General features: G+C 33.6%; 1 protein-coding gene across 2 annotated transcripts in view; it reads right to left on the reverse strand.

Annotated features, from left to right (window-relative positions):
* The window catches only part of JAK2 (Janus kinase 2), a 143,311-nt gene that overhangs the window by 21,874 nt on the left and 108,517 nt on the right, over window positions 1–12,920 (reverse strand). For both annotated transcript variants that reach the window (XM_047767684.1, XM_047767685.1), the window contains 5 exons: window positions 12,307–12,434; window positions 11,137–11,275; window positions 8,970–9,121; window positions 8,688–8,838; window positions 7,349–7,485 (listed from right to left, as the gene is read on the reverse strand). In XM_047767684.1, coding sequence (XP_047623640.1) covers window positions 7,349–7,485; window positions 8,688–8,838; window positions 8,970–9,121; window positions 11,137–11,275; window positions 12,307–12,434 — 707 coding nt within the window. The remainder of the gene's footprint in view (window positions 1–7,348; window positions 7,486–8,687; window positions 8,839–8,969; window positions 9,122–11,136; window positions 11,276–12,306; window positions 12,435–12,920) is intronic.

Below are 12,920 nucleotides of genomic sequence, written 5' to 3' on the forward strand. Positions count from 1 at the left end.
GGTATTCCTTGAACTACAAGATTTTAAGTGATAATATTTTCAGCTATATACTTAAAGTCAATTTAAAGAAAAAACACCTTAGATCATACATAAGCTCAAAGCTAAGTCTCTAATTACATGGGCCACATAGCAACATGAATAAGACCTGGGACTCTGGAGTCAGATTGGGACCTAGCATCTTGATCCACCACTTACTTTGGGACCTTGGGCAAGTCACTTTCCCTCTCTAATATCAGTTTTCTCCTTCTTAAAATAGAAGATAATAAAATGTCTACCTCATATTGCTGTTGTGAGAAACTATCCCAAAACATATTTTAAAGAAAATGGGAAATAATAGTTTTATATTCTTTCCTCCCACTTAACAATGTCAATAAAATTTATTTTCTAGTTCCATTATATATTCCTTGAAAATATTTTTAATTACTGTATGTCATCATGAGTGTATTGATTTTCAAAACTGGAAACAAAGCATAACAATTTTTAAAATTTGAAAAAATAATATATTCTTATTTCAATGATATTCATAAATATCTATGTACATCTTATTAAGGGTGCTTTCTTAAAAGTGGAATTAGCTATATACTTAAAGTCAATTTAAAGAAAAAACACCTTAGATCATACATAAGCTCAAAGCTAAGTCTCTAATTACATGGGCCACATAGCAACATGAATAAGACCTGGGACTCTGGAGTCAGATTGGGACCTAGCATCTTGATCCACCACTTACTTTGAAGGCTATGGACACTTCAAAAGCCCAGGATAAATGCTGCAGTAGAAGCTCTCTTGAAGGGGCTACCAAGTTGTATTCTAATAAGTAGTGGGAAAAGCGCCAATTTCATCATATCTCTGCTAACACTGACCATTAAAATTTTCTATGTCTTTGCTAATTCGATAGGCACAAATCAGTCTCACTATTTTAATCTGAAACTTTAGTGCCAGCCAATTTGGAGAATAATTTGTAATGGAGACAAACATTTATATCTCACTTTCTTCTTGTAGTATTTGAGAGATGGAAGCACAAATAGAAAAAAATATCAGAACTGTATTGTTCCTGCACTAGGAAATGATGAGAAAAGTTTAAATAGTCCACCAAGAGATCAACCCAGTCTAGGAAAGCTGAGTTTAGAAGGTAGCTATGGAATTTAGGAAGAGGAAAGGGTCAAAGACACTGGTAATAACAAAGATATCAAAAAGAAGGATTTATGTGTTAGAAAGAATCAAGGGATACAAAGCTACAGTCAGAGGGGGAGATTTCAGGATCTGAAATTTCTTAAGTAAGATTATTATAAAAAATGATAGCAGTTCCTGTCGTGGCTCAGTGGTTAATGAATCCGCCTAGGAACCATGAGGTTGCGCGTTCAATCCCTGGCCTTGCTTAGTGGGTTAGGGATCCAGCATTGCCATGAGCTGTGGTATAGGTTGCAGACATGGCTCGGATCCCGTGTTGCTGTTGCTGTGGCTGTGGTGTAGGCTGGAGGCTACAGCTCCGATTCAACCCCTAGCCTGGGAACCTCCATATGCTGTGGGAGCGGCCTTAGAAAAGGCAAAAAGACAAAAAAAAAAAGAAAGAAAGAAAGAAAAAGAGTTCAAAGTGATTAATTTTATATACACAGAGATTTGGGGCAGAGAAGTTAAAAAATTTTAAAAAGGTATTGATGGGAGTTCCTTGGTAGCCTCTTAGTTAAGGATTTATTTGGCATTGTCCCTACTGTGGCTGGAGTTTAATCCCTGGTCTGGGAACTTCCTCGTGCCACAGACGTGGTAAAAAAAATTTGTTTTAAATAAAAAGGTATTGAAAGGATGCTCAAAAATAATGGCAAGAGCAAGATGAAGATGAAAAACAGTGAGTACCAAAAGTACTCAATTAATGTGAAGCACTGACTGAGATGCTGGCCAGTGAAAGAGGAGAGAATAACAATCATATTCACAGAAGACTACAAAGGATGTTGATAATTTGAAAGTGTTAGCAGCAAGGTCCAGATTTTACATCTACAAGATCTCAGATCTGCACCCTAAAGAAACAGAGAATAAAAAAAGATTTCAAAAAAGCCAGGTTTTAATTTTGAGGTGAAGATATATGGTGGGCAGGAAGATAAAGCAAGCAAAAAATACTAATATTGGAATTCAAGTAGCAGAAGAAAGGTTTCATAGTATTTTCTTTGCTCTTTTTATGACTATTAAAATATACTATTATTTCTCTTGGTTTAAAAAATATGGAAATAATTTAAGTACAAATGCTTTTGAGTATTTTCCACCATCCCACTTACTGAAAAGGATAATAAACACAGTATACCAATAACTGTTTTTTAATAAAATTAAAAGTTGACATGCAGTCACTTTTGTAGAGATTGCATTTAAATTGTTTCAATAAGGCAGTACCAATAGCTAGACAGACAATTGAACACAGCAATTCTTTCAAACAAGGAAAAATAAAACTAATATTACAGTATTAAATGCAGTTAGGAAATACCCTCATTAAAAATATTTATAATGGCAGAAATTGACACAATGTTTTAAAACAACTATAATTTAAAAATATTTTTAAAATTTATAATGGACTAAAGACCATACCATTTCTTTTCATTTCCTACAAACTAAATTACTGAGAAATGTATTCGGTTGTAAATGTATTCTGAAAATGCCTTCCCGGGTCTCCTCAATTTTAAAATAATTTTAAACCTGATGAACTATGTAAAAAATTTTAAATGTAAAAATGGAAATAACTAAAAGTTGCAATAATGCAGACTGTTGCAAATAAATTATATATTCTATTTTAAAGCTGTTTCAAAAGGATATTACTAACAGAAAATCTTGATGACACAATAGCTGAAAAACAGAGAAAACTGTGCATAGAAGGGTTTCACTTTTGAGACAAGCTGTGTGTTTAGGTTTGCAGATTAGAATGAAGGAAATGCATCTGTTTTTCTAATTTCTCTGTAATATATACCACTTTCATAACTAGAAAAAAAGTTACTTTAAAAAGAAAAATACTGTATAATTTAGTCTGATCTTTCCTTCATGTTAATCTAGTGATGTTTTGATGTATTCTTTGCTATTTCTCTTTCTTTTATACCAGTATATACTGCTGAATGATGATCATTATCTCCATTGTTTTACTAACTAATGTATGACTAACTCTGTGTGCCTAGTAATGTCTTACGACATGTTAAAGGAACTTTTCAAAGTTAAAAACAAAACCAAAAAACAACAAAATAACTAAATTGTGTGGAAAAGAACAAATGCTATTGGTTTCCAGAAAAAAGGAAAATCAGTAACGAGTGAAGACATTTTAGAAAAATCTTTATGGCACAGATAATACTAATCTGGCACAATGTGAGGAAACTAAACATAAAAAGAAATTTCTCTTTTCCTTTTATCCTGAGAATATGCTTAGGATAAGATACTCAGGAAGGTTTAAAAGTGAAACAGTACAAAGTTTTAGTTGCTTTAAGGAAGCAAAACGCGCTATGGGAGAGATACTAGAAATTTTACAGACAGAATCTAGGTTAACAGAAGGTCTGATTTTAAAAAGCAAACCAAGATTTATTATATCACTCTAAAAAGAGATGTTGTTTTTCAATGATTTTAGAAAGTTTTAACATACTCTTTACTTCTCTAAAAGTAAAAATATTATCCATTATTTTTCTTTTTACAATTGCTCAAAGTTCTGTACCAATTTGAGATTAAAATAGCTTTGTTTTTAAAGGAACTAAGAGATACTGAAGGTGCATACTTTAATGTTTCTAACATTCATTTTCAAACAATGGTTGAAAGCTTAAGGTGAGGTATGCCTGTTGGAACTATTCCATAACCTCCTAATTTATAATTCCTAATTCATTTTTTAGCCCTAGATCACTCTTAACTACCAGCTAGAAAAAAGTACATTTGATAAAAACTTGAATAACAGAGATACATACGGTTTTGATTAACTATCTAATCAAGTACATAAGGAGAAAACTTTATTATGATTTAAGGAAGTTCAAACATACATTTAGAAAATAATGAAAAAAATCAGAAATTTAAACTAAAGAGTAGTCTGAATAAGTGAACAGTCAAACCAGAAGGTGTTAACCTAACTAGTGAAGAGTAGTTTTACTAACAACATTTCTTCTGAAGTAACTACCATCTATGAATTTATGTAGATGTGTCACATTTTCTTATATGGCTTATATGCCTAAATATTAATTCTTTTATAAAAGCATATCTTAAGAATGGGATTTATATATATATACTTAAATCTAGTTAAGGTTTTTTTTTTTGTCTTTTTGCCTTTTCTAAGGCCACTCCTACAGCATATGGAGGTTCCCAGGCTAGCGGTTGAATCAGAGCTGTAGCCGCTGGCCTTTGCCAGAGCCACAGCAGCACTGAATCCCGAGCCGCGTCTGCGACCTACACCACTTCTCACGGCAATGCCGGATTGTTAACCCACTGAGCAAGGCCAGGGACCAAACCCGCAACCTCATGGTTCCTAGTCCGATTCCCTAGCCACTGCACCACGACGGGAACTCCCTAGCTGAGTTTGAGTTACTGCAAATATTGAATTAAGTCCAAATGAATGAGATTTTAGGGTGATTATAAAGAATAAGAAATTCTCTTAAAACAGCAACATACTCTAATAATGCCAGATAACATCCTGAAAATAATAATATATTGAACAGTCAATCCATATAGCAAACTTTATTGTTGTCTTTTAAGAACCTGTCACAACCATCCCAAATTTCAGCAGTCATCAACATGGAAGTAAGACTCCACTAGCAAAAAGAATACACTGGTTAAAAGCTCAGATGATAGGTGGCATTTGCTTTCAGCAAAATATTTTTTTATCATTTTTAAAAATTAAAATATAGTTGATTTACAGTGCTGTGCCAAAAGTATTTTTTAAATTAAGGTATGCATTTTTTTTAAAGACATAATGCTATTATTCCCCCCTAATAGCTGACAGTATAGTATAAACATAACTTTTACATGTTTTGGGGAACCAAAAACTTCATGTGACTCATTTTAATGTGATATTTACTTTTTTTGTGGTAGTCTACAAGTGAACTCACAATATCTTTGAGGTATGTTTATACATGAATGATTAAAATGTTGACACCTATACCAATTCATATCATAAGGAAATCTTAGAAAACAATCTGTGTGAAATTTAAGTACAACAGTATATACTAATTACAATGCTCCAATTATTGTTAGTTTGTAATCCACTTCCTCCAACCAAGTTGCAGATTCTATGGAGTCAATGAATATATTCCATATCCACAATGACCAGTGTACCACCTAGCACTTAGGAGTAACTTAAATATTTCTATATTAAAACCACATCATTTCTGGGAAAAAAAACCTAAAAATTTGAAAGTAATTCAGAACTGCCCAAAGATTTCTGGTTCCTAGATTGCCCATTAGATTTTCTTCTACTGGTTTAGTAAGTTCTAACTTTAAACTGAGAGACAGTTTTTCACTTTAGATTTTAGAATTTGAAAAACTGGCTTTTTTCCTAGAAAACAATCTTAATCATACAAATGTTCATATATTCATGTTCATATTAAGAACTGAGAAGAAATAAAAGTACAAGAAAAAAATCTTAAATAATTTCTAAGGCTTTCATGATTTTATGACTAGCGACTAATGTAATGACTAGTGGTTTTGGTCATGAAAATATTTGCAAACAACATACATCAAGGTGTGTTCAACAATAAACCCATGAATAAATAATATCATAATAATTTGTTCCTTTTCCATAAATAATTTTTTATTTAACTGTTTGACTATTAAGCATTACTTCTCTGGACCTTGATTTTTCTCATCAGGAAATAAAGGGGTTACTCATGTTCAAAGTATCATTTCCCCAACTGTTCCAGAGAATACTTTCTAGGAAATATCAGTAGCTAACTTTGGGGGGAAGGGAGCAAAAAGGTATATTAAATTTTGGGCAATTTCATACAACCAAGAAAGTGATGCTATCAACACAGAATTATGGCCAAGATCACCCTGTATGGTTGGCAGCTTCTGTGATTATCTCCCAAAGTTCTCTACCTTCTGACAATCAAGCTCTTTTATAATCACAGAATTATGGCCAAGATCACCCTGTATGGTTGGTTGGCAGCTTCTGTGATTATCTCCCAAAGTTCTCTACCTTCTGACAATCAAGCTCTTTTATAATCTCCTCCCCTTGAGTAGAGGCTAGATTTTTAACTCATTTATAAGGAACAGAATATGGCAGGAGTGGTTAAGATGCCACTCCCGAGATTAGGAATCTAAAAAGACTATGGCTTCAATGTTGGGTTTTGCTCTCAGCAACCATGTTGTGAGGCAGCCTGTGGAGAGTTCCATGTAAGTGAACTTGGAAGCAGATATTCTAAAGGCTTGTCAACAGCTGTGTAAGTAAGCTTGGAAGTCTTTCCCTATGAAGCCTTCAGATGAGACTGCAAATCCTGGCTGAGATGTTGATTGAAGTTTTGTTAGAGACCAGTGGAGCTAGAACTAAATTGCTCCCAGATTCCCAACTAGCCTAACCTAGGTAATAATAAATGTTTCTTATTTTCAGCTGTTAAGTTTTAGGGTAATTTGTTGCACAGCTTTGGATAACTAACATACCCAATACCCGACCTCTTGTTTGTTTGCCATTGCTACACTCTTTGAAACATTCTTGAGGATATTTACAAACAAGGAATGACAAAAAAGTATTAATGTAACTAAGCCAATACATAATTTAACCCCCAATATTTAGCTCTGATAAAACTGAATCAGAACATTTACTTTAGATACAATACCTAAGTAAGGTCTTCATAATATATCCATGCCAAAATCCAATTCAAAACACCACAAGGTAAAAAACCCTATACTGGCAAGTTTAGTGGAAGAGAGAAAGCTTAAAATTGGACCTGCTAAGAACTAAGCCTTTCCTGGTCCTCCTCAAAATATGTAGGCTATGCATCACTGTGGGACCTTTCAACAGAGACTCTGTCTGCTAGTGAACATGGTCCAGTCAACATCTAGACTCTGAACAATCAAATTATTTGTTCCTGAGATGACTAAAAATGGAGGTGGATGTAAAGTCATAATTAAACACCCTTTACCAAGAAAGAGTCCCATGGTAAATTAATTGGGGAAAATACTGCCTAGTTTATCCTCCTCTTGAAGATGTTAGATTCATATTTCATGTTAAAGGTTCTGAGAAGTTCTTCAGAACTTGTTTAACACAGCATTTCTCCAACATTTGGCAACTGAACTTTTTTTGCTAAATTTTGTGGAAAGCAAGCTTTACAGACTCTCTAAAGCCTTTTTTCCCCTAAATAAAATGTTTTATGATTACACTTAAATACTTTAAAAAAATCTTCTGACATCTTACCTTGCCAAGTTGCTGTAGAAATTTCAAGTGTCTCTCTTCAAACTGTGTAGGGTCTCGGTCTTCAAATGCACCAGAAAACCCTAGGGCACCTATTCTCATATTTGGTAACATATCATTTTCTGTTAGTAGTTCATAATCTGGAGAAATAAAAATAATATTTCTACCATAACCTGGCAAGCACATTATCTGGGTTAAAATAACATGTATTCAAGCTGACCAAAATAATGAGAATGAGTTAGAAATACTAAAAAAAATTGATAAAAGGCAACTCTGTTTAGATTATGTTTATGGAAGCATTTAATTATAACCCATTATCTGACAGATTTTCAATAAAGATTTTTGCAAAGGATAAATGATTACTTTCCAAACAGGTAGTTTTAATATTTATAAAGTAAGATTATATTCTGATTTTTGTGGTGAGAACGGCAAATGGTAGTGAAACAGGAAAATGGGTGAAACACTTGTATATTTAGCTACTTATTTTAAAGGAACAGAGGACAAACAAAAACAAAACTACTTCACATTTAGAAAATCAATTATAAAATACATGAGAACTAGTTGAAATAATAAAGAATTGGGTAGTTTGGGGGCTTTTTGGCTTCCCTGCAGCATGTGGAGTTCCTAGGGCAGGGATCAGATCCAAGCCATGGTTGCAGCCTATACAGAAGCTATGGCAACACCAGATCCCTGAACCCACTGTGCCAAGCTTGGGATTGAGCCCGTGTCCTGGCACTGTAGAGATGCCCTGAGCCTGCTGTGCCACAGCGGGAACTCCCAAGAATTTTTTTAAAGTTAAATAAGTCAGTCTTACAGAGTATACTACTCATTATCTGCAAACTAAAATGAGGTTATTTAAAGGGAAAAATCCTTTTTTTTTGTCTTTGTGACTTTTCTAGGGCCACTCCCGTGGCATATGGAGGTTCCCAGGCTAGGAGTCTAATCGGAGCTGTAGTCATTGGCCTACGCTAGAGCCACAGCAACACAGGATCCGAGCCATGTCTTCGACCTATATACCACAGCTCACGGCAACGCTGGATCCTTAACCCACTGAGTAAGGCCAGGGATTGAACCCACAATCTCATGGTTCCTAGTCAGATTCATTAACCACTGCACCATGACAGGAACTCCGGGAAAAATCCTTTTTCAAAAATGGAAATAATCAAGAAGACCTGAACATGTATAAAGTAATAAAAGTCATATGAACATAAGAAATTAGGATGGTCTACAAGATATCAGGGAAATTCCTAGAAGGGATTACAAAATTAGTAAAGATTTATTAAAGACAATAAACACAGAAAGATAGCAGGAGAATCATTAAGATTGCTTCAGGAATACATACCTGGAGTAAACAAGCTATTAAGGTCTCGTATGATGGCTCTGAAAGAAGGTCTAAAATCTGGTTCATAATCCATACAATTATTAATAAGATTTGCTAATTCTGTCCACTTTGGTGCAGGAAGCTGATGCCTATCTTCATAAAACTGTAGCTTCTATTATAAAAGAATCACATATTGAGAATAAATTATATATGCCACATCAACTTTCTTTTTAACATAAGATGGTCTAAAGAAATATCAAGGATCACAGAATAATTACAACTTCACCATTTATATAAACTTACTCTTTGAGAATCCAAAGCATTCAGAGGCTTATCACCTCCACTGCAGATTTCCCACAAAGTGGTACCAAAACTCCATTTATCTGTTGCCAAGTTTAGATTTTTAGGATTTTCAATGCATTCAGGAGGCACCCATGGTATTCTCTCCTGCAGAACTTTTAAACAATAGGAAAAAAGTATGGTTAAATAGTTCGAACAAATAAACAATTCTTATATATTGTAAATAATTTTCACACTAATTTGAATAATCAAAACTTTTAAATTTGTTTGGGAGTGTGTGTGTATGTCTGTGTGTTTGTGCATACATGTGTATATGTGTAAGAGCGAGGAGGGACTTTTGAGATCATCTAATTCAATATCTCAGCTTTAACAACACTGAAACCCATAAAGACTGAATAATTTGCTCAAAGTCACACAATTTGTTAATAGCACAGAGAGAATTAGAATCCTACACAATGAATCCTGGATAAACTAAACTTTTCATTAAACCACAGAGTCTGAACTAGTACCCAACTCTCTACCCCTTCCTAATAGTTGCGCATTCAAAAATTTTTTTCCATAAAATTTGTCTCAAAATTGCTTAATATTTTTAAAAATTTCTTTACAATGTAAGTAGTAAAAGTAATGTTACTATCATTCCCAGCTGTACTAATGTTCAATAGGAGAGGCTATTCTAACTTGCATCTGGAAAAACAAGGACCAACAGGATGACTAAATCATATCAAGATATTCTGGGTATTGGAGTTCCCGTCGTGGCGCAGTGGTTAACGAATCCAACTAGGAACCATGAGGTTGCGGGTTCGGTCCCTGCCCTTGCTCAGTGGGTTAAGGATCCGGCGTTGCCGTGAGCTGTGGTTGTAGGTTGCAGACGCAGCTCGGATCCTGCGTTGCTGTGGCTCTGGCGTAGGCAGGCGGCTACAGCTCCAATTCAACCCCTAGCCTGGGAACCTCCATATGCCGCAGGAACGGCCCAAAGAAATAGCAAAGAGACAATAAATAAATAAATAAATAAATAAATAAATGATTCTGGAAATAAAGTGATGACATCATAAGAGCAGAGCATGTTGACAATTGTAGAGCAGTAAAAAAAAAAAAGAAAAAAAAAAGATATTCTGGGTATGGAACTGATAAAGGTAGGTTCTGTTCAGAACATGGAATTTCCTAAGTACAGTTTTTGTGGTCTTTGATCTCATCAGAAAAATGGTATTCAAAGTACCACCTTCTGGTATTCTGGCATAGAGAGAAAAGAGGGAGATAGAGAGAGACAGACAGGCAGACAGACAAAGTAAATAAGTAAGAATGAAGGATAAACTATCACATCTTTTGGTATAATTTGGTAAAGCAATGTGAATATTTTGCTACATAATTGAGAAATTTAAGAGTACAGAGTCCATTCTCCTTCACCATATTAATATATATACTTTCTTCACCTCCCATTACAAAGGGTACAATTTCCTTGCATATCATATTTAAAATCCTGTAACATAGTCTGTCTTCACTGTCATATAAAAGCAACAAGTTTAAGTACGCTTGACTCAAATAGGAAACCATACATCAATTTACAAACGTTGATCAATTTGGATTTTAAATTTAAAATATTCAATCAGAGAAAACTGGCTAATATAATGAAATAAAATTAAAACACTATTTGCACAAAAACAAACACAAAAAAACTCCTGTCAACTATGTGACTGAAAATTTTAATTAAATGTGTTAAGTAACAGGTTATAACACAAAATAAAAGTTTTAAAAAATCAGAATTAGCTTGAATAAACTAAATGAAAATCTCAAACTAGATAATTTATTTTTCTCAAATTTTCATTTAGTGACTAAAGGGAAGAAAAATTTAGAAAATTTACTTGTGACTCAAACTGTATTAAAATATTGCACATTAAAATTGGATAAAATCTGACCTTTTATACATAATTAGGGATTAAAAAAGTTTTAAATCATCTTATGGTCCATAGTAACATGCTTATAAGAAAGGAGAAATGAACAGAGACAAGGATGTAACTATAGCTTAGATTGCTAAAAATGATAAACTAAATGTAATCATTAATCAAGAAAATGTTGATAATATATAGAGTTTGAGAAAAATTAACAGCATGCTTTTTACGCCTCCTTCTAAACAAAGCTTAATAAAGTTAAACTCAATTCTTATAGAACTTACTGTCCTTGGGCAAAACTGTAATACTGATGCCAGGATCACTAAGTTTGATGAAGGGAGGATTTCCTGTCTTCCTGTCTTCTTCTCTGATAAGAAGAATATTTTTGGCGCACACATTCCCATGAATAAGGGTTTTCTCTTCCTATTAAACACATACACATTGAAATATTATTCCACAAATATTTGAACACTTACATGTCCAATGCCTCGAATGGATTTTAAAAAGAAAAATAAGTAAGACAGTATTGACTAATAAACATTTATCTGGAAGTACATTTTGAGATAGTAAAGGGAAATTTTATGGCAGCACTGTGCTTCTTGTTTTACATTTTAAATGAAACAATAATCTATACCCATGACAAAACAAATACTTTTTAAAACTACTTAATGGTAGTCTACTTTATTAAGCTGAGATTTTAAACAGTATATATTCTTATATGGTAGCTGACAGCAAGAAATAGTGTTTCTGTTCAGTAGCGGGATATATGTATACCCTGAAGGTTCTGATCACTGGCTGATCTTTTGGGAGTCTGCTTCTCTGGCCATACTGCTTTCTCAACGGACATAATGTCCAATTACCCACAAATACCACAACAAGGTATTTTCTTTCTTTCTTTCTTTCTTTTTTTTTGCTTTTTATGGCCATACCATGGCATATGGAGGTGCCAGCCTATGCCACAGCCACAGCAACATAGGATCTGAGCCACATCTGCAACCTACACCATAGCTCACAGCAAAGCCAGATCCTTAACCCACTGAGTGAGACCAGGGACTGAACCCACATCCTCATGGATACTAGTCAGGTTCATTACCCCTGAGTCACAACAGGAACTCCCCAACAAGGTATTTTCTGCAGAGATTTTCCACTTTGCATAGTTAGCACAACATGTTTCTGCGTAATTTTCAGTTAAATTATTTTAAACCAAGATATACAAACTACAGATTGTCTGTCCATCAGCAGTTCTAAGAAACTGATGGGATGACAACTCTTTCTTTCAAAACTGATTTCACATAAACAAATGCCTAATACAATCCCTTTCCTCAACTATCACAGATGATTTTATAATTCAGCATCCATTTAGAAATTTATTTCTCATTCCCAGGTCAAGACCTTTCTACATTGCTTCATAATCTAAAACAATAATTTGATAAAAGAATATACTAATTACTTACTAGAAAATGCATGGCCCATGCCAACTGTTTAGCCACTTCAAGTTTCCATAATATATTTATAGAATTTTTATTCTTTTTCAGATATGTATCCAGTGACCCAAATTTTACAAACTCCTGAACCAGAATATCTGCATCAAAATATAATGATAATAATAAGGCTCAAGTACAATATAATAAGAATACATAAATTTAAACTTTTATAAATATAATTATATGTGGGCATTATAGGTAAAGAGATTTAAACTATGTAAATTTCACCAACTTAAACCTTGTTAGCTATATACCATTGTATTTGGGGGTTTTAGTTTATTCACAACAGCAGGAGGTAGATCTCTAAACAATTATATATATTTTATATATATATATATATATATATACACACACACATTATATATAACTGTACCTTATATGTAATGATACATAGATACATATAGATCGAATCCCAAATTATGATTCTGCTTTATCTAATATTAAAATTAATTAGTTTTCAAATGGTATACAACAACAGTTAAAGACAAACGTTGTCTTTGGATCTTGCTGGTTATGGGTAACTAAAACAGATGTAATGACAGTTTTGCTGCCTATAGTTAATTTGGAGAGCAATACACATGCCA

This window comes from Phacochoerus africanus, chromosome 2, assembly GCF_016906955.1.
Source record: "Phacochoerus africanus isolate WHEZ1 chromosome 2, ROS_Pafr_v1, whole genome shotgun sequence".
NCBI classification, from domain to species: domain Eukaryota; kingdom Metazoa; phylum Chordata; class Mammalia; order Artiodactyla; family Suidae; genus Phacochoerus; species Phacochoerus africanus.